Here is a 23,341-nt window from a genome sequence, read left to right as displayed (position 1 = left end):
GTGGTCTTGTGGGAAGTGTGGCGCAGTGGAGGGAGCCGTGCCATAAAGGAAGCACCCGATTCGGGCATTTGCCAGCAAAAACACTGAACTCAACTTGGACCTTCAGCAGCGGGCGGTAAGAGGGAGGAGGCCATGTGGACCGCACGCCTGCTAGTCTTCGCCAGCCTCTTCGCACCAGCCGCTCTGGGTGAGTTTGGCTCAGCAGAGCTTCTGTTGTTTGTCTGTTTGGTGTCTATGTGGAGCAGATGTGGGGACGAACACACAGCATTTCATTTTGTGACTGGCAGGATTTGAAGCCGTATCAGAATTTCCTCTTTTTTTGCTTTTTAAGAGCCGTTGACTTATGTCTGTCACGTTTTTGGCGTCTATATCTCCTCCCGCTAATTAGCAGTTTTTTACTCCTTAAACTGGAGCTCTTTTTTCTCCACTTTTCTTATTTGCGTTCTCTTGTCTCTTGTTTCTCTGATTTTCTGTCTATTTTTAGATCTGTCCCTCTTCCTGCTGTCTCAGTCGCCTGCTCTCCTGGCAATAGGAAATGAACTGAAATTGCTTTCAAAGAATCATGCACACAGCTTTGGCTTCGTGGCACATGTTTAGTATGGTGAGAATCGCAGGAGGAAAAACTAAAATGACTTATTTTTGTCATTTCACGCATTCAGATCTCAAGATTAAGTTGCGAGGACTCTTTTCCCACATGTCGGTAAACGGAGACCGCTGTCGCTCTGCAGCGTTTCCCTTTTGGCCTTCTGTGAATTGTTTCAGAGGCAAACTAAATGAAGTCATTTCAATTCCGATTGAACAAAATCAGTGGTGGTGTGTGGAAGTGCGTGCGGATGGGGCGGCTGGTCACAATCAAGTCGGCTTTGGATGTTGGGAGTGGGGCAATTGGATATGGCTAAAACCATTAATGGGAGATTTCAAGCTAATTAAATAGTTTTTATGCTGCGATATCCACGCAGGGCGGGGATAACCGAGTTCACCATGAAGTGCTAATGACGGCACGCTTTCCGGCATGGTTAGTTTTGCCTTAATGCTCAATAGAAAGAGGTCAGGGGGACAGCAATATGTCATGCGTTTACCCAATACATTTTGATAAGAAATAGCTACACACTGTTGGTGTTTTTAACCTGTGTACTTATTTGATCACACTAACTCGATCCCTCCTTTCAGTAATGCGGGGATAAACACAGGGCTGTGTGTTTGTGTGAGGTGCTGATGATGACTCGGTAGCTATTGAAATGACATGAATGGAAAGTAATGTTGAGTCGGTTCTCGCTTCCACTCCCCTTTGTGGAACCTGCTGGTGGGTTCATTTGTTCCATTTTGAGTTTGATTAAAAGAATGTCCTTTGCCCCCATTTTTCTTTCCGTTCCTCTTCTTGTGCTTTCAATATATGCGTCAGTTTTAACGATTATTAGCCATCAGTCCATCAGATGTGTCGAGCCCACAACGTGTGAGCATTTCTAGACCTAACCATGTGAGTCTTCTGTCTCACTGCTGCGTTTTTAAAAAGTGTACACTGTCTTCTCACTAGAAATCTATTGTCCACAAACGCATATTTCATCAAAAATAAGAAAAATGCATGTCATTTGCATATAATTACCTCCACAACTTTAAGTACATGTTACCCCAGAAAAGGGGCTTCTTTCCTGGGTAAAGTACCTCCAGAACACCTCCCTGGACCTCCCTGCATTTACCCGCACAATATGCACTTAAAGCAGGCATGAAAAGTAAGAAAAGTGAGTAAAAATACCTCCACAACATCAAGTACATGTTACCTCCATCGGCTCCGTCGGCTGGATGAACACCAACTGTAGGACAATCAGCCTCGGGCCAATTAGAAAGTGTCATGGGGGGGGGGGGGGGGGGGGGGATTTATGTGCCGTGGTTTAAAGGAGATGGACGTCTGAGAGACGTGTCCAAAACGTGTCCACCAAAGGACGCTCTGTGACAGCTGGGTTATTTAAAGGTGCAATGTGAGGTGCAACTACCTAGTTTAGCCCAACTACCACAAATTGAATATACTTTAAATTGGTGCAGTGTTACCTTTTCCGAGCGTACCATAGCCCTCTGGTATGTTTCTCTACCCTCCAATCGGCCATTGCTGTTATTCCATGTCAGTATGGTATGTCAGGGCAGGAAAAAGCGTTCATCAATCTTAAAAGCAGTGTGAACTGTTTTGGAAAAAATGACCTGCAGCAAAGCGTGCATGATGTGTCATAAATGGGCGAAAAAGTTCAAAAACACCTGCACAGTGCTGTAAATCAATCATTCTTAGTTCCTCATGCACAACAATCAATCACTCATTGATCCCGTAGGAATAGCTGAGATGCAGCTGACACCATATGGTCGCTATCTTTTTTTTTTTTTTGGTGCTGTAACTAATGCCCTAAAAGGAACTGCATTTAAGCATTTTGGGCTTGTTTGAACACCAGATGAAGTGGTTGACATCCCAAGTAAATCATTTGGCAGTTTGACTTCGAAAAAGAAATCATTTAATACCCCCACAAACCCTGATGCTGAAAGCAGACACATCCAGATGTTGCCAGTGAATTGTTCCGCAGCTGGGGAAGCTTCAGTGGGAATATTCACCACATTGTGCATGTTTCTCCCTCAGAGTGAAGGCGTACTCCGGGGGATGCTGGCCTACTTTGGGATCTACAGTCCCTTTTGTCTATATGCAGTCCAGGCACAGGCATGCACACACATGTTCACATGAATAGAATAAAACCACTGGCAATATCACTGCTTTTTTTTCTGACACACATGCCAAGTTTCACAAAATAATCACAACATGTGTGTATAATAAATGTGCACATACAGCGCTAGCTGAGAGTCCGCAGTTGGAGCTGCACGGCGTCCGGTCCTTTCTTGTCTTCTTATTTGTCTGTCGACACGGAACCAGCTGTCTGACACTTTACGCTTGTCTGAGGAAAATGAGGAATATTTCTGGACGGGCGTGATAGAATAAAGCCAATGATAGAATGCAGCTTAAGGGAGTGGTGGGGGATTTGTGGCTGTGTGTGGGTGGAGATGCGTCTTTTGCTTGTGCGTGCGCCTGCTTGCATGTGATCTCTCGACAACGTCTTGCGAGATTAATATAAAAGTTCCGTCGCAGATGCTGTCACTGGGTTGAAAAATAAGTCAAACGCACCCTTGTCATTGGTTTGGTTGCAGTGAATAACAATGAAAAAGCAATGTCCCAAACACTCTGGCCATGCCCGAGCAGCGCATTAATCATGTGTTTCTGTGCATGTAAAAATGCTCCAGAAAGGAATTCGTATTCATTCCACTTAATACCACCACATGGAATCTGAGACAGAGCGGCTGTAATGGGTGGCGGTTTTTTTTGTATAGCTTTCTGAAGAGTGTCAGGTAAGTGGCGATTCTGCAAGCGAGGCTAAGAAAGACGGTGTAGAGAGAATAAACGTAGAGTATCCATCTTGCTTTGGTCTTTCTATTTCTTTCATGCATATATCCTCTTACGCCAACATGCACCTTACAAGCACCCTCTGTTGCTCTCGCTGATTTATCTGCAGCAATATACTGAGGATAGCCGTATCTACTGGAACCAAACAAGGGCGTTAAACTTCAACGTCAGTCTCGCTGCTCCCCGTTCGGATCCACTTAATTCATCTCCTTGTGCCAGGGCACCGACTCCATCCGCGAAGGCGTCCCTGGATTTGCCTAATTTGCTGAATTAATTAAACAACTGATTTATTTGTGCTCATATTTCAAAGCGGGAGAAAGTTCTTTGGAGGGCCCACTGAGGCGTGTACTGTTTTTGTTGTGGCTGTGAAGACGCCCCTCCAAGCTTTGAAAATAAGTGGGTTGGATGTCAATCATTCATTTGCAGCAGCGTAATGTACAGGCAGATAGTCATGAATTACATATGCATTTTGAATGGGACATTAGCTTAAGAAAATAACTTTGTGTTCAATAAAGGTGAATTAAGGTCAGGATTACACTTGTATTGGTTCCCTCGGGTGAAAGTAAACAAAGCGTTTAATGATGAGCAGCCAAATTTTCAACAACAAGAAAATAGGCCTTGTGTGAATTAGCACAAAACAACTGGCCATACTTGGAATTGTAAAATTTGACCTGATTTTGCCCGGTGAGGAAATGTCCGGGGATCATCGTAGAACCACATTTTATGGTAATCCATCCAACAGTTATTTCACTGAAAGACAAAAATATCAACATCATGCTGCTGAAGCTAGAGGAGATGTCAGGGGATCACCAAAGTTCTTAAAATACAATATATCCAAAATCTAACCGCTATCGATCCAACAGTTGTTGAGATGTTTACGTCTGGACCGACTGACATTGCCATCCACACTACTAGCGTTGCTAAAAACTCTTATTTACAACCTCGTTTGTGCCCCAGCGCTAGTTGTGCAAGATAGTGATGCGTCATGCGATGAGGTTTTTTGGAAATGTGTACAACATCGCTCAGATTGGAGCTCGAGTATACTGCACATACTGGGACAACAAATATCAAGGCAAGGCCAGGAAAAGTACTAAACGGGGTGCAGGCAGCAAAACATCCGCTTATGCCTTTTGACATTAGTATGTCCCCATTGCACGGTCACTGCACTTAAATCTGTGCTGAAAATATTGCACTGTACATGATGATGATGACCGTAATTCTCTTCAGTCTTAAGTACAGGCATGACTAGACAACAGAGATGCGTTTTAAAAATGAGAGCTGCAGGAAAGCTCTGACTTGAGATCCACATGTGTTAATCGAAAGACAAAGCAATTAGTTTGCTGGCAAAATGTAAAGTTTAGATAATTGTGTTGCTTGACTTTACCGTAACAATGTGATCACTGTGATAATGGTTTTGATGAGATTTAAAAAAAAAACACACACACTCTGGGTTTAATGCTTTAACAGTTTTGTTTTTTTAATTCTCAAATCTTTTTCCTGGAAATGGTTTATGCTTTTCCCATAAGCCACACAAAGCTTCCTGAAAACAGATAATTGTGTTGCAGTTATGGGAAGAAAACCCCAACTTATTTAATACCTACCCTAAGGGAGGCCGCCATAGTTGCCATTCAGATGCCAGTTTATTCTGAAAGCTTTTTGTGTGGCCGTTTTAGCGGGTCTTGTTTTGTCAATGCGTCTCATTTGAATAGAATTGATACATTTGAATTTAAAGTACATATTCTGGGTTTAACGTCCGCTTTTCTCTGCATTCGCTCTCAGTTCTCCCCTTCCATGTTATTCCGAGTAGCATTTTGTGCGCGTGGCTCGCGGAAGTCCCGTCTCTTTTTATGCTCTTCTGTAATGAGTGAAAAATCAATACCTGCTTGATCTGGGGAATAAAATAATGGCCTTTGCTGCCCATGGCACCGGCAGACATTGCCAAATTGCTGTCAGAACTTGCAACCCAAGAGAAATGGATGACAGCAACATTAAGAATGGCAGGGTGGGGTTAAATACCCGCTGCATGTTTTATAGGTGTCCAAACTGGAACCCGTGTATATCTTCCAAATAAATGAGTTAGCCTCCCCGTTCATTGAGCCCAATGCGCAGGCATAATTTGGTAAGCGCTGAATGATGCCATTTAAAGTGGACCTGCAGCTGGCCCGACTGGTGTTTAACGAGGATAGATATTGACAAGCAAGGTCAAGTGGCAGCGGATGTTAGTTTACATTAGGCCGCATGATGTGCGCGTGTATACGTTTGCGATGGTCGGGTGGAGTGGAGAGAGAATTGCTCAGTAAACCCCGCAGACCAGCTCACAGGGCAAAGATGGTGGGCGTGCAATACCACAGGGTTTCCCACAAAGCGTAGCGGCAGGGCGCCGGCAGTAATTTGGGGGCGTGGGTGGAATGTGAGGAGCAGGAAGGGCAAACAAAACCCACGCAGTGACCTCTTCTTTACTCAATTTATGAAATGAATTACTCCCCCCCCCCCCCCCCCCCCCCCCCCCCCCTCTCCTACTGCGAAATCTATATGAGCAACATATGCGTTTAATCCCTCGCCTGTAAAATAAATCCAATGCATCCGCATACATGTTTGCACGTGTGACATATTTGTGTTCTGATGACACAGTCGGCGCTGTGGAAAACGTGGCAGATGATTACACGCTGCGATGTTCGACACTGCTAGTGCTGCGTATGCAAATGCTTTGTCGGGTTGGCCCCCATAAGCTTTGTTTCCACCATGAGGCTTTCTCAATCATGGGCGAGGCTGTGACAGTGTGCGAGCGAAGCACAGTGAGGCTGTCGACGCCCCCACCACCCACACCCACATGATGAATTGTTGCTGCTGCAGCACATGATTGCGATGCATGCCTCAAGGCCACACAATATGCATATTTGCTAATTATTCAGATTGGAATCTCCCCATTAAAAGCCACATGTTGGTGCAACATGTACTGATGTCTAGATTTTCTCTGTGTGTGTGTGTGTGTGTGTGTGTGTGTGTGTGTGTGGGGGGGGGGGGATGTCTATATATTACGGCTGTTCATCTCTCCCTCTCAATATGCATCTACTTTCGGTACACAGTCCAATATCACAGACACATTGCGGACAGTATGCCACAATCCCAAAGCCCATTTGATTAAGCTGTCATAATGATGTCATGTTTTTACTGTTTTTGATATTAAAAATGACTAAAATACATTAAAAAAAAATTGGAATAATGAATTAGATGGTATTCCTTAGCGATACAATTGCATGTCGTCAATGTAAACACTTCATGCTGATGTTTCCTTTGGCGTGGACATGTGTAACACATGCTTGAGGCACAGGAGTGCAGAGAGCGAAGACAGTCTGAATGTTCTGGACGTCACACGGGCTTTGGGTCGGAGCTGTGGTTGCGTATCGATGTCGCTGAATCTCTCGACCGTTGGATCGTTGTTTCAGAATTGGATAATATTTACACCCGTACTAGCGATCTGGCAATCTAGCTGAGACTATTGATCCAAGTTGTAGTGTTTGTGTCATTCTTTCGTGACATTGAGACGGGCAGGTCTGATTTCAAGGGGAATCTACTTCAGCTAATGTAAATGTGCTGCTCAGTGGCCACACAACAGCACGCAGTGAAGCGCTGTTCCAGTTGCCCCCCCGATGAAATACGCCGGGCACTCTCTGCTGATGAAGAAGTCGACATAATGACACCCTGTCGCCAGAACAAGAAAGCAAAGGCCTGCAAGTGAAGACCATATTATTTGAACAATTCTTTGAAAACAATGAGACCGAATCAACCGGCGGCTGCTTTTATTTCCTCATTGTTAGTACATCTTGATTATAGTCTTGTATTGTTTGACGCGTCAGACTTTGTCGCCGTTGTTGAACGTTTTCAGGAACAATCGGAGGCATTAGAGAACGCAGCGGCCTTTGTTACTCACACAGGGTGAAGCAATAGCACCTTTTATTTGACCAACAAAGGGAATCATTGAAAATTAAAAGGGCTCAGGAATTAATTTGTTATTTTACCTTTTGATCTTTCTTTTCATGTGCAGCACTCAAGCTTATCGGGTGAATTTGAATGTGTCCCCACACCAACAACGAATCCTAAAGATCTGATGCCATTTGCGTCGAACTAAAGTTCACACAGATGTCGCAAAAAGCCAATTGTGGGCAAGATGGTGCGTGACCCTGCTCTTTCTTCACTCAGCTCTGTTGTTGAATAAGCCCAAGCATGCACGATAACTGGTGATTTTTGTCTCAGCGAATCAATATGAAGTATTGTAAAGTCTGCATTTCCAGCAAAGGGGCGGGGGCGGGGGTGGGGGGGGGGATCAAATGATACCGTGGCACAGATTAGCCCATGAGACCCGGAGGATAAGCGAGAGAGGGGAGCAAGCAGGAGAAAGCCAGCGGTGTTGGTGTGGGGGGGAGGTGGGCCGATACTGGAGATGGCCTCCAATGTGGCCCCAGTGGCCTTGAAGGGGAATTCAATACATCCATTGACAAAAGAAGGGTTCCATTGTGGAGGAGGCTGTTCCATTTCCTTATTAATTGTGCTCTCGTTAAAATAAAAGGAAGGAGAGAGGGGAATGGATAGCACGGGAGTAATGGTAGCTCACCGGACGGCCTACTTGTTTGGAAGGATGCCAGGGTCATACTCGTCGACAGTTCTCATGCTTTTCCACAGGCTGGAAAATACACTGTGGTTTATGTATTTATTTTTCTGCATGCACAGCACACAGAGAGATATACGGAAACCCTCCCTCCCTTTTATCTTGCTTCTCTCAAGCCTTCCCACACATTCGAACACAAATCTTCCTTATTGGCCACCACATACCAGGCGTGCAGATGTGCTGTATCAGGACTCCGGGGGGGTGGGGGGGGGGGGGGGGGGGTCACTGCTTGGCACCACAGCTGTGGGACATGGGAGGAATCGTCAGTTTAGGCCATGGATCACCGGTATCCAAACATACTCCCAAGTACACTCCCCTTGACCCTCAGCTTAAAGGATAATTTGGTTTTATTACAGCTTAGGTCATATTTTTGTCGTTTTTGGCATCAGTTCCATTGATTATGATGACTTTATACTCGCAAGCCAAGTGGCGCAAGAAAACAGAACCCCCCCCCCCCCCCCCCCCCCCTCTCTAATTCTTGACATGGGCTATTCCAAACTGAGATGGAGAATAATATAGTGAAGGTGTCTTTTTTTGGGAGGTGGGGTAAAGGGTAGGAGCCATAACTTTCACAGACATCCCCCCCCCCCTATGCCTGGGACCCTACAAAAGACCAGCTGTGTCAAATGAGAAAAATTGCAGGTGCACATTCCCCAGTGGTGCACTCCCTCTTGCCTCCCACTCCACACACACACACACACATTCAGGCATGCACTGATACACACACGCTGCCTCCGTGATCACTGCCCCCTCATTTGGTGGCGGCAGGAGGAGGAGGGGGCGGTTAGAAGGAGATCCTTTTTCATCGTGATAATGCTCTCCTTTCTCCACCGCGGCATGGACTGAGGGAAAGGTTGAAACTGGAGAGGCAGAGTTGAGCGATGTCATTCCACAGCGAGCGACGGCATCAAACAAAATAGGTGATTTTCATGGGACCACTGCAGATGTTTCTCAGCTGCATGTCCGCCCTCTGCATCGTACAATGGCGGGTATGTTGTATCGGGGTCACGGTAAAGATCACGGAGGCCACCCGTGGGAGGTCAGGATTTAACCCCGAGTGCCCATTTGCTGCATTTTCCATGACTTAAATGAGTAAAATGGATTGCAAGTTAAAGCTTCTGTTTCATTATTGTTTTAGATCTTGCCTCAAAAGAATCCGCTTTAAACCCATAGGACTGTTTGTATTTCAAAGAAGTGCTTATAGCTCATGTAGAATGACTTCATCCAGAATGTCAGTTAGCCCGCAGCTGACTGCACTTCCCGAAAGTTTTTCACTTTCTTATCCTGTAGATAATCTCACAATCCCCCCAAATGTATTTCATGACTCCTTGGAGGTCTCCCTACCCCGCAGGTTGGCAACCACTGACATAAGGCATGATGGGAAATGTGGTGCCAAAGTTCTCTCATCACCCATAAATGCAAACACATGAACTAGGACTCAGTCAAATAATGATTTCATGATTTATAAGGAGCTGTAAATGCTTTGCAGCAGAAACTGTACACAACCACTGAAGCTTCTCAGTGACGGAGCTGTTTTTTGAGGTGCAAATCTATCTCAATGTGCTACTGTATCACGCATTACAGCTCTGAACCTGCTTGTGTGAAACCGTGTGGCACGTTTTTGCCAAAAAAGACTCGCATTCCTTTCCGATGTCATGCTTATCATGCTCAGGTCCAATATGTCCCATGTTAAGAGGTTGCGGCCAGAGGATTTGATGCGTGGGCACCACGTACATGTTGCTCGATACATATTCAGCTCTCATTATCTCTACATGCTAAACCCTGTGTCTGATAGCTGTCATGTTGAATACAGAAAGGAAGACGATCAAAGGAGATCATTATAGCTGCGTGTCCCAGTTGTAGCGTAGCCACCCAGGCTAATTTCAGCAGCACTGCCTTAACTGCATGCATGTGGAATGAGATTATTTCTCCCTCTGTGGGTGGTTAAAGATTCTCCTTCACATTTTGGTCTTTATCCAACACGAGGTTTTTGCACCTTTTTTTTTTTTTTTTTAAACCTGTTTTTTTCCTGTTCACTTTTGATTCGTTTCTCTCTGAAATCGCGTTTTTCTTTTTCCCAAAAATTGGATACTATTTATGCAGTTAGTGACAGTGTGGGCTCCATGGTAGCTCTGACAGCTTAATGGAGTAGTGGCGGGACTTAGCAAAGGGGTCAATTGCCTCCTGAGCTACAGTGACCCTACTGAAAAAGACCTCTTAAAGATGTACAGTATGAACCACTGAAGTGACCGATGAGGAGACGATTGGCACATGGAATCAGTGGTTCAGCTACCCAGTCATGTTGTAGCTCAGGGAAAAGGAAGTGAAACTGAGCAAGACGAGATGATCATCCTTGAACGGTGTTCTGCGCAGGTGTTGACTAGTTGTGTGAAAATATCTGCAGCGACACTCAAGTAAGATTGACATGTTTTTTCGCCAGTGCTTGATATTACGGATGTGGCTCCACTGGCACAAATAACTTTGGAATTATGAGGTCATTTCTTTGTTCACCTAAAAAACATAACCGATGCATATGCATGAAATCACATTTTAATTTAAATAATGTCTTGTTCTTCATTATGTAAGTAAACATTGCAGCGCTGAGCTTTAATCGGTATTAATTCATGCGTTTTGCCCCTCGGATATGACACTGCAGGAACATTTCTACCAGCAGGAATATGGGAAAGAGAATTGGCGTAGGTTCATTTCCAAATGTGCTCCGCTGCAGAAAACAAATCAGTACGGTGTCATTCATAGAGTTTGTACCTTGTGTGAGGACACTTTTGATGAAGTAGAATGCAAACAAGGATGCAAGAGAGCTTCAATTGCCTGTTTTTGCCTTCAAATGGCGAGATGTTGAAAAATGCTCATCCTGACTTCCCACAACCCCGAATTCCAAACACGGCTACATTTTTTTTCATACAGTTTCACGAGCAACTGAAAAGGAAATGTCTTCGAGATTTCATCAACAACCAATGTGCTGTTTTATGGAAATGATGTCACTATCTTCCCTCCACATTGTGCTTGTTTCAAGTCGAGAAACACGTTTGTTGTTGTGATGCGGTGCGGAGTGGTGTGCTGTAGACTGATTGGGGTCATCTCAGATTAAGTGCTTTACTATCGGCCTGATCAACAGGCACACATCACGTTGTGCCAAAGCGGAACGTTGTCATCACTTTGGTTGCGATGGTGGGTAACCTGGTGGCCAATATGTTCGCGCTGGGGTTCAGCTCTCTTTGCACCATTAATACAACTCTAATGAGCAAAGCCCCCGGGATCCATTGAGACAGCGATATCGCCTTGTTTCCTTATCATTACAAGACGAAGCATCTTCTCTGTCTTCTCTCATCAGTCTGTGCTGTATTTCGTGTGAAATAAGCTCATAGAGCTTGTTCAATGTTGTGGGTTGCTGCGGCAACACATGAAGGGCAATCGATGACGAGGGGGATATGGAGGGATACTCAGACTGTATCTTCTACTTATAGTAGAATTGTGAATGCAGAACCTTTATTTGTAATGAAGCCTTTTAACATTGCGGTATTGCGACTTTTACTTTAGTGAAGGATCTAAATACTTCGTCCGCCACGTTGCTATGCTTGCAGACAGGTTTTGGAAATTCCATGGATTCTGAAAATGTACAAATTTACAGAAGTGGCCACCCTGGTTGAATATACTTTTGAGTTACCGCCACTTCAAGTATATTAGTTGCTAAAGTTGACTCTGCAAAAACTGGAATATTGCTTTGCATAGAAAGAATATCAGCCATTTAAAAAAAATGTTGTAAAGAATAAGAAAAAAGTCTGAAATCTGAAAGACAACCACCAATTTAACACACAAATAGCTCCCTCAGGATGTTTTACGAAGCGTACATGTTTTTTTTTTCATGTTGAATGCCTGGCACTCTAGTGTTTTCCTTGTCTGGAGGCCGAACAACCTCATTTCCCACTGCAGCTCTCAGCTCGCGATGCTAAATTTAGCCACGCTCTTGCCTCCAGTGTGCTCTTAGGCAATTGTATCTGATGATGTGTGGTAAAAGAAGAGTGAGGAAAAGACCTCTTTCCCCTCACACACGACGGAAATCAGCCCGTTGTTTCTTTTCTTTGACCTCAATTACAATCAGGGCATGTTGAGTCATGCCTGCTCTGGGATATGTGTGTGTGTGTGTGTGTGACAGGGATTGTGTTCATCTTAGCCTGGGAGGCACCGTACAGTAGGTGAGGTCCAAGGTGCATTAGTCTTGGTTGAGATGTTCCCTTGAGTGATGCCTGCACATGTGGGCGGGTTACAGGGAAGAGGGAGAACGCAATGAAAGGAGAGGAAATAGCAAAAACGATGTCAGACATGACGGGAGCTGAACAAAGCCCAGCCGCTGCCAGCTCCACAGACCCACCTCCGGCTTGAACCATCTGACAAAATGGCACTTCTGATAGGAAGCAGGACACACACACACACACACACACACACACACACACACACACACACACACACACACACACACACACCTCTGCTCTGTTTACGTTTAGGGAAGGAAGATTGGGAAACGACCCAAATTTGTTCTGAATTGGCAATGAAAAGCAACGAGTGACAGGAAGTATTTTTCAAACAAAAGTTCCTTTTAATTCGGATGAATTTAAAAATAATTCAACTTGTCCGAAAAAAAAAAAAATGAAAATACAAAAGTACTTAAACATCAGTGATTGGGATCACTGGCGGGAAAGTGGATTTGACCGAAGAAACTAATGTTATAATTTGCACACCGAAGTGGTTTTGAACATAAGACCTTGATGGGAGACTTGCCTCCCATTTTCTCTCTTTTCTTTTTTTTTGCCACGGCGATACACTTAATGAATTGAAGGAGTGATTAATTAAATGGAAGTGCTTGCTGCATTGGAAAGACACTTCACCCCTGTGTTCTGAGTATGTGAATCAAGCCTTTATGGAGCGATGGCAAGGTACCGGTGTTTGTTACTTGTGTGTACGCAGACATGAGGCCACTGTCTACTCTGGAAGCGTATTGCAGGGGGAAGGAGAGGTTGCTGTGCTCTGCAGATTTCCCTCCCTCCACCGACCAATTTATTAACTTTCACAGTTATTAACTCTCATGGTGTCGATACACTGTTAGCGTAGGAGAGGGAAAAAGCAATACACTGCTACTCTTTAATGGCTACTTTTTTCGATTTCATCAGGTAGATGGTTGCGTACATCTCCTCTTAAACCCAAACACCCCCCTCCCCAAGATCAAATATTCAACATGCAGTGTGCTGCGGTAGTTTAGTATGACTGCGCTGTATCTAGTCCTCCCTCTGAGCTAATTTGTTAACACTGAGAGCTAATTTCCCTCCAGGCATCATGGGCAGTTTGACTGACGGTTTGAAACATTTGCACGTTGCCGCCCAGCGAATAAAAAAAAACACCATCAGTCTTTCCCCCTCTGCTGGAATTTGCAAGCGTGTGGTGCGTTGCCAATTAATGTGTTCAAATGTGTGTCGGCGAACGCAAGCAGAAGCAAAACAAATGGCTCGTTCATTCGCCGCGTTGAATGGATCTCTGGGTCCTGTCATGATGAGTAATGCTAATTGTGCTTTGCGGCATCATTGGTCAAAGTGTCAAAAGCCATCAAGTCGATTTGAAAGGCCTGTCGCCATCGTTGCCGTGGTCAGCTCGTGAATTCATCATTACGGAGGTAATATCCGTCATTCGGCTTCACGTTTCCACAAAATGGCTTGTTTAGTCTCAGTTTTATAGCTGTGAAAGCTTTTGTCACAAGTTGTCTGACTACCTTGACGATGCAATTCTTCTTATGAAGCGCAGATGTTGTTATGTCGACGCTCTTCTCTTGAATGCTCTATCTGCAGAGCTCTTTGACAGTTCCCTTCCTGGATAATTTGGCACTCTGCGCAAAAGCCTTTGAGATTTCACTCGCCTGTGGCCATGTGTAAACGTAATTTACTTGGGAGAACAATTTGCCTGAACTGTTTCTCACTTCAAGATAAATAATCCCTCATGCATTATTGAAAATGCTTTTTTGTCTGAGTTGAAATTCAAAGTGGTCCTGCAAAATGATCCCCCCCCCCCACCCCTTCTCCCCAGAAAATGTTGTTTGTTGCAAACTGAGAAGTGGGTGTGATTGGTCTAATCAAATAACGCTATCCAGATTCATGCACTAATTAATCACTAGCTCTGGGGGGCCGGGCCCACCCAGCGATTGTCGGTAGAAAAAGAGACATTTGATCTGTTGAATCGGCTCCCTTGCCATCTCCTCCTCCTCTCTTCCATCTATCTTCCATTAATTCAATGAAGTCAGAGTTCATTTGAATGCAACCCCCCTCTCGCGCATACACATGAAGTCTTCAGTTTGTATCATCTGCTGCAGATGCTGAGTTTCCCTGTTTAAAGGATAGAATATTACATCCTCACATATTAATAGCCTAAACATTTTTTTCCCTCCTTTACTGGGAACATATTTGGTACTTTGCCAGACTATCCAGCTGCCTAATTGCAGGGGGGGGGGGAGCATTATTATTTATTGGGAAATGATCCGCTGTGTCTGAGCTAACGCACTTCAGCTGAAGTCTGAAAGTGATCTGAAAGCCGTGTCGTTGAGAGCTGTCACATGTCCCCGACATCTGTTTATCTGAGTGACGGAGGCTCATTTGGACGGGCTCATTGTAATAATTTGGTGCTGGTTGACCTTAACTCCTTGTCCCCGACACATTTTCTTGGGAGATGAAATGAAAATACAAGCCCCCTCAGGCCCCTGTTTTGTTACTAATGATGACTTTTAAATGTCATCCTTTCTCCGCGCGGTCTGCACTTCAATGCTCGGTGATTCAGAGAAGGTAATGCGTCAGTGACCAAAGAAAAAGCTCTGCTTTTTCACAGCAAAATTGTTCCTTCTTACTATGTTCCTCAACTATTTTGTTACTGTGAACAAGCCCACATTCAGAACTGCCCTCTGAATTTGATTAAAAGCTCTGCGGGGGATCGACATTTTCCAAATGACCATTTTTCTCTCTGACCTTTCTGTTGCCCTTTTTGGTGAGTAATTGCGTTTTTCAAAAGTTATGTCATTTGTAAGCATCGTGAGTAAAAACACTCTGCGGCGTGAATGTGATGGAATTATCCAGCGTGACCCTGACAGTTGGCTTTCCCCAAACGACGACGTCTTTTTTGCCTTCCCCCCCCCCATATTGTGCAGTGTGCGCGCAGACGAATTATCCAGGGAGAATCTGCAGTGGAGAAGAAAGAGATGCACTCTGCATGCGAATACTCCTCCACAGTATTGGCTGGAGAGGAGGGGGGAGAGGGGTAAAGTGAACGAAACACAGGCCCGAGATAAGAGAATGGACTTTCAACAAGACCATTTTGGATGTTGGATAGCTCTGTCGATGGTGTCCACAGGTAGACGGCGATGCGTGCGAGTGGGGGCAGGATGCTGGCTCTGGCACCCGAGGAATATGAGCCCCTATCAATCACCGCCTCCGGGCACAAATGTAATTACACTACAGTTGTTGACGAGGCGGGTAATCCGAGACACCGTTGGCATGCGTTTACTTGCTTACATTAGGGGATTGCTGGTGCCCATGTTGACGGCATCATCCTCGCAACTCTGGTGTTTTTTTTCCCGTGTTTTTTTTTTACGGGGAAGCTGGCATGTATTGAGCCCCCTTGTCTTTGCAGGATAACGAGGCTTAGAAGAATTATTCATGGAGAGGAATCGCAGAGATCAAATTGGTCGAGATTTCAATTTCCAAGGTTGTATAATAGAAACCATTTAACCGGGCTTTTTCCCCTCCTACACTTTTGGGATGGCTGCAAACAGAGAAAGCACACACAAAAGAATGAAGATCAATAAACAAAGCAAGATTGGTATTTATCATTCAGACTCCATTACTCTTCTGTCATCCGTCTCAATGCACCTGCCAAATTCAACCGACGCTATCCTCTTTCTTTGCGCTTGTTTCTTTGTTTCAAAGAAGTTTGGTGCGATCCATACCAGCACTTTTTCAGGGGGCGAAACACATCCTCCCATTAAGAGGAAGATAATTGATGCCTTTCAACACCAGAATGAACATAATTATTCCAATTTGTGATGTTTCCATGACAAGTGTGCTTTACTGTGTTGGGATCTGGAGGATTTCTGAGACACAATGAAGTGACAAGATAATGAGGAGCTCCTTTTGTCGTTTCACCTCTCCGAGTGTCTTCGTGATTTCCTCTCGTGCTTGTGGTTCATTCTTAACGAACGATAAGAAGTGGTACCTGGGCGGCATTTGAAGACGTGAGAATGACAGAGATTGTGTGCAGTAAAAACAGTAAAGTTTCACGCTGTAAAACCAAAACAATGAGCGAAAAAGGTGCTGTGATGCTCCGCAGAGAGGAGCAGAAATGCTGAGGGACAATTATCTGTGGGTTCATTCGTTTCGTGGTTTGATTCCAAAATCGAGTAAGTCACGTCAATGCTGTTGCACTCGGCTGATTACTTAAATACCGTATGAGTCAACACGATGCTGAGACAAAGTTAAATGTGACTCCTGTTGAATATTAGTCATGTTTATCGTTTCCAGAGGAAATATGAGCCATTTGTTTCCGTCACCTGAATGACAACCATGCCATATAACATAATGATTGCATTGCGTAGAAAAAAAGAAACTATCTCGCACTTTAACAGGACAAAGAGCAGTTTATCACTTTGCCATTTGCCATTTATGTGCTCCGTCTGATTCACGTGCGACAAAATAATTTCAACTTGAGGTGCAATTACCAGTTGTTTTGAACAGGATGACAAATTAATTGAGATTATTCTGTCACACACTGAACTGATGATTTTTTTGTGCATGAAAGAAAAAGAAAAACGTGGTTTCATTTATTGTTACCCAGCTAAATGTTACAATTCATCATGATATTGATTTCAGGTGATCTCGCCAAGCCCTCTCCTTGCATGTGGAAGCCTTTTTCTTTCTCCCTGTCCGTCTGTCCTCCCTGATGAATGTCGGCGCTGCTCGTCGTCCAGCGGTGGCTTTTTTTTTGCAGCTCAGACGCTTGTCTGAAGGGATGTTTGTAAGAAAAACAATCTATAACTGCCACGGTCCTCCCACAGTCACTCAGGCCAATGTTTACGCTTCTCGCTCAGTTCTTATTCTCGCTGTAAACTGAGTGTGAGCCTTTCGCAGACGTGCGTGGGCGTGCGTGCGCCTGTGTCAAGGAGAGGAAAAATAGCAACCGCCGAACCGCCGCCGCCGCCGCCGCTCGGTCACAGTAGCACTCCTGGCCATTTTGACTCCACGGTAAACAGCAGATTATTTTGCCAGACAGATTCTAAGCTTTGGCTCGAGGCAACACGCACCTTTTGACCCTCCACCTCCTGCCCGTGCGTTCTTAAATGAAGTGCATTGTATCACTTTAAAAGGCAAAGAATGGAGCACCCCCGATGATTTATAACTTCTGGTCTGGAAGGATATAGTAACAATTTACATGATGCACGCTCTGCTCAGTTTCTGTCTGTCTAATTTCTCCCGTCAATGCCCATGTAATTAATTTGTATTTAACACAGCCAAATGCAAACACCGTGTCTATTTCCTTCTCTTTGATCTGTGTCAATCTCACACTCTCTCTTTTCTCAACTCCTGGCCTCTCGAGGGCCCCTGTGGTATTGCTCATCCTCCCACTCCAAACAGCCAGCATCCTGTCCGCCCACGCTCTCTAGACCAGGGTGGACAACCTCTTCTCATAATGTCTCAGTGTCAGACCTTTTGATTCCAGGTCCTACAATTGGTTTTTGTATTTCCCTCTAGGAATACACAGATTATTGTTTTTAAATTCAGGGCTCAGCCAAACCGAACTCCTTTTCACACTTAAGTGCAAAAGGCCTTTAACCGAAGTAGAGAGGGAAGGAATCTGAACAACTCCGACTGACATTAAGTTTCTTTTCTTCCCCTCTGCAGCCTTCAGTCGAGCGCCCATCCCCATGGCGGTGGTGAGGAGGGAGCTGTCGTGCGAGAGCTATCCCATCGAGCTGCGCTGCCCGGGCACGGACGTCATCATGATTGAGAGCGCCAACTACGGCCGCACCGATGACAAGATCTGTGACGCAGACCCAGCACAGATGGAGAACACGCGGTGTTACCTGCCAGATGCATACAAGATCATGTCACAAAGGTGAGGCCATGTGCATTCATTATTTCTGACGGATTTGTATTCATTTAATGAGATAATTAAGATAATGGGACATCTTTGTTTCTAGAAATACATCCAGAAATGTTTGTTTTTAAATCAGAAACCTTCTGGTTTTACAATTTAAGGCCATAACATTTCATTAAAATTCAGATTATTAATTGTGAAAGGTCTTCAGTTTTGAGTCAATCATCACTCATGGATTTAACCTTCTTTATATAAACATAAAATCGAGGACAAATATGTCGTCCATTTTTTTCTCAATGTACCGTATGTTTGGCCCGGTTCTCCAGACTACCATCTGCTCTCGTGACGTTTCCTGAAGGAAGCCGCCGGATTTAGGAAGTCAAAGTAAAGACAACGCCAATAGTCTTTAGGGAAGAAGTCTGTATGTCTGTTAGAAGTCTTTGTTATTAGCTGGCTGGTACATCATAGTTCATATTTCCTTGCACAAGTGAGCCGAATACAAATTTCAGATTGACTTTGGTGTTCATAAATTGATAACAGTTTTATATTTTCTTTTCTACCTTTATTTTTTATTTTTTTACATTTAGAGCTACAATATACGCTCTCTCATATTGAGTCGTTTTAAAGCTCTATAGATGACAACAAAGGACGACAACAAAATCAAGGTTTTTCATAGATGATCCATTTAGACCAGGGGAGTCAAACTCATTTCCACTCTGGGCCACATCAGCATCACGGTCGCGTGATTGTGTAAATATATTCTGCTGTGATTGCAGTCTGCCTTTTAATTCTTGGACAATTTGATGTTTTTCTTGGAGGCTAAATTTAGCTCCGTGTTTGGTGTCAAAATGCCGACGTGAATTGTATCCTCCATCACCGACACGCCTCATAACACAGAAGACAGACCCGTTGTTCTCCTTGAAGCACAAACATGTATTCGCTTTCCCATCTTTCATTACATTTTCTTCCCTCTGCATCAATTTTTCTCTTCGTGGACATTTTGGGATTATTTGTCGATCTTTTTCAATCGTTGGAAAACCGCTTTTCGGACTGTTGCCTCTCCTGTCCACCTGTTGTGATAATTTTAATGTCGGTAAACAGACAACATGCTAGCTCATAATTTCAACTTTCTATCTCATAATTTCGACCATGGGGATAGTTTTATTTTGAAGTCCAACTTCTAATTATTTTTCCAAAAAAGAAAAAAAAAATCTTTTTTTAATTTTAATTTTTTTTTTGCTGGCGGATTCGCGGGCCACATAAAATGACGTGGCGGGCCAGATTCGGCCCGCGGGCCTTGAGTTTGACACATGTGATTTAGACGAATGTGATATGCATATTTTAATGTATGTACAGACACAGCCACACTCGCAAGCTAAATTAGCTTTATGCTTTTAAGTAATTGACTTGAGTAGCTGTTTGTTAAAACAATCTTAAACAATCAGCAAATCTCAAGTTAATGAGAGATGCTGTAATTCCCACCTGAGGTCTGCTGAAATGGAATTAAATGCGTCTCTCCTCGAGACATCTTTCTTCATAAAACATCTGTTTTTTTATCTTATTCACATTGCAGACTGTAGAAATGATTTTAAAAATGGTGCGTAGACTTTAAAATGTAGAACGCACCACATTTCAATGGATTGAGCTGTGTGACGAATATGAGCACGAGCCTTTAAGATTAGCAAAAGTGAGAGAACACGGGACCATGTTTACATAATGAAGCCTTTTGGTCGGTGTCTGGCTTAACAACAAGCCCCTGAATGGATTAATTGGCCAGTAAACCTCACCGTACCTGGTTGCTAATCCATATCAGTCATAATTTTCCCTGACACAAATCAATAGGTATTTGAAGTAATATATATTATCAGTTATTCGTGAAACTATAAATGTACTCGATGAGCTTTGCTGCCACATGTGAGTCTCGTTCCAGAGTTATGACCCCGTTGTGCACAAAGCGGGACCTGGAGACCTATTTGTCAGGCAGACAGTGTCGGCGCACCGTGCTTTGGTTTTTGCAGTGTAATGGATTGCTAACATTAAGGTAATATATACACAAGTTTCGGGGTTTAAACAAAGAAGTTTGGACTCAAGAAACTGTGGAGCTCAAGGCGGGTGTGGAGTAGAGCGTATGTGTCGTCCATCTTGGCTCTTTTGTTGACTTATTGCAGCACTTAGAAGGGATGGACTGTATCTAAATTGCTCCTCTGTGTTAACTTTACTCGGCTTATTTTGATTTCCAAAGCTTTCGTTCCACATTGGACGGACCCCTTTGAGAATACGAATGTACCTCTGGGCTTTCTCAAACAATTGCTCTTGGCTTTTTAGTTCGGGTACCATAGAGTTCAGATAATCAGCTGGGTGAAAAGCAGCTGATGGTGAAAAGAGGTAGTGTGTGAAACATGTTGTCGGATAATTGATGCACCCTGTGGCTCTCTTGTTCTCCAGCCGCCTACTCGGACTGAAAATCCCTGCAGGAATGAATCAACCGGTCTTGCTACTGTCAAGAACACAGAGCTAACATAAAGTACCAGCGAAAAAGCCAGTTCTTTTTAGCATCTCGTTGCTACCGGGGGCGTTTCAGCCACGCTAAAAGGTAACTGCAATCCGATTCAGAGCCGGAGCAATTTTGTCTTGGGAGAGGAAGTTGCTAAGTGGATGAAAGGTGTGGGTGGTATATGGGGTGAGAGGATTCAATGATATTTGTGACTGTAGCGCCACGGCTACACATTAGCAAGCGGAGGTTAGCACAACAAACAAACGCCACCCACCGAGAGCTGTCAGAGCCGTTGCTAGGCACCTGCGGCTAAGCTCATTCGGGTTAAAGGAAAACAGGAGTGCAACAGAAACGAAGCAATTTGAACAGAAAAGTCTCGAAAGATTTTGACTGTCGTCGCAGACCGTGCGATTTCAGGGAGGATCATGTGATCCGTGATGGAATAAACTGCAAAAACAATGTCACATGTTGACGTCGAAATGCTTTAGTTCTTTTACAATGTTGCTATTTCTCTTTAAATTACAACCAACACACTTTGCTCAGCTTCGTAGCCTGTAAGCACACGATGATGTATTTCCTGAACTCATCTTTCTTCAGTATGTTGTCAACTTTAAAATTCTCAATGAGTCGATATCAGCAGTGATGCAAGCACACGCCTTCATTAATATTTTAGCTTGGTTTTCCTCCCCCGTCTCGTTCTTTCCCGTTTCCTTTCTCCCCCTCCATTGATCATGCAGTATGTTCACAGGCTCACTATAACTGAAACAATGTAACGGTGTGATTAAAGCATTTACATGTACCTGATTTCCACAATAATTGTGTCTGACAGGACGTGTTGTAGACTGCTGAACGCAAGCGGGAGACAGAAAATAGATGGATTCATTCAAGTGAATTGTTCTTTCTGGTGGTGAATATGTATTCGTATCAATAATGGTTGCACAAAGCACAAAGAAAATGCAACTCACAGCTGCAAATATATCAATAAATTGCTTATCATGGTGAAACCAGCTCCTGAAAGATCTTAGAAAACTCCTTTGCTCCTTATTTGTGAACTTTATTTGGCATCATTTTGCAGTTTGATTGTTGTCTGACGGATTAAATGCTATAACTGTATATATTTAGTGTGCAGTATGGAACTAGGACACAGCAGAGACAGTGAAAAGGTTGGCAACTAATCTCATCTGCTGATGTTCAATTTAACAAAGACAAACAGGTTAAGGGGCAGTGATGCTCACATTACCTTAGAATCGAATTAGCATGCTTGTGAATACACTGACAGTATTTTCCTCTTGTGGGACTCTGCTCCCCCCCCCAGCCTGTGTACCACCTGCCTCTCCTGCTGGCACCAGTTAAGTCGTGGTGACTGGCAAGTGTGGTATTTAGCATTCACGTCCCGTCTGAAGATGAGCCACGCTGCAGCCGGGCTTAGTCTGCGTGCCAGGCTAGCATCCATCACCAGCAAACGCCCAACCATGTCACCGGCTCTCGCGAGCTGTCAATATACATTTCGGCAGCTCAATCCCCCCCTGCTTCCCCCCGGCCGCTGACAGCGCTCCATTGATATTCAGCTATCAAGCCCAGGTGCTACGTTTTCCAGTTAAGCCCACTCATAGAGGTGTATACCAGGCCACTTCGGCAAGGTGTTTGGTTCCATTATAAGTCTTTTAAGCGGGAGCTAATAGCAGCCTGTATCTGAGTGATAGCGCGCCACTGAGCTTGTGAGTGCTGGTAATGCATCCCAAAATGCAGGTTGTCTCGCACCATGCTGTGACAGGATGAAATGAATGGCTCTCTTTCATTAGCCGTCCCTCCCTTTTGTGCTTGCGAGCGAGCGTCGTGGCTGCACAGAATCCGCAGCCTCTGGATAAACATGTCCCCTATAGGTGGCGCCGTGTTGCAAGCTAGACGGGAGGCTGATGATGCTGCGATGGAAACACGCTACCGAGGATTCATTTAGCACAACCTGAGGCCTGTTGTTTGCATGGTGTTGCACGCGTGCTGCAGCCTGTGGTTTTTGCAATCATTGCTTCTCCCTTTTGGGCAGTTTTTGGAGCTTATTGTTTGGGAGCTGAGGCTTCTCTCCAGAGCATGTATGGATCTAGTGCTATTTCCCCACTGTGTGAAACCACTGGAGAGGCCGGGGCACTTGTGCTATCAAACAACAGTGACCCTTTTCTCATCAGAGTCCCAGTGTCTCTCTCTCTCTCTCCTCCCTCTTTCTGTGTTCCCCTTTTCCTTTCCCCAAGGCAGTGTGGCCTTCACGGCCAGTAATTACAGGCTATATCAAAGCGATATATCACCTTATATCTCAGCAGACCCCAGCAGGCACCTTAAGGGACAGCTGATAGCATTGTGGCAGGCTTGTGCATGACCCCTGAAGGAGAAAAGCAGGTCAGGATGGCGCAAAGAAACACATTCACCCAAACACACACGTACACATTCTTGTCTCTCTTTTGTCTATTGTATTGCTTTACATCCCCCCCCCCCCCCCCAGTCTCTCTAGGATTCCTTCCGCTGCCGTGTCATCGCACTTGTCATGTCGAGGAAGAATACATATTTTTGTCTTCTAGCATTTTGTGTTGACGCACACGCCGCTAATGATGAAGGTTAA

General features: G+C 44.4%; 1 protein-coding gene across 1 annotated transcript in view; it reads left to right on the top strand.

Annotated features, from left to right (window-relative positions):
• Positions 1-132: 132 nt before the first annotated feature.
• LOC306796653 (adhesion G protein-coupled receptor L3) overlaps positions 133-23,341 on the top strand; it is a gene marked incomplete at its 5' end in the record, with an annotated part of 123,223 nt that continues 100,014 nt past the window's right edge. Inside the window, 2 exons of the mRNA XM_079295703.1 lie at positions 133-187; positions 18,041-18,254. Of these exons, the coding sequence (XP_079151829.1) occupies positions 133-187; positions 18,041-18,254 (269 nt within the window). The remainder of the gene's footprint in view (positions 188-18,040; positions 18,255-23,341) is intronic.

Source organism: Melanostigma gelatinosum, assembly GCF_949748355.1.
Source record: "Melanostigma gelatinosum genome assembly, chromosome: 23".
Lineage (NCBI taxonomy): Eukaryota > Metazoa > Chordata > Actinopteri > Perciformes > Zoarcidae > Melanostigma > Melanostigma gelatinosum.
The sequence above is the reverse complement of the archived record's forward strand: the minus strand, read 5'-3'. Positions and strand labels throughout refer to the sequence as shown.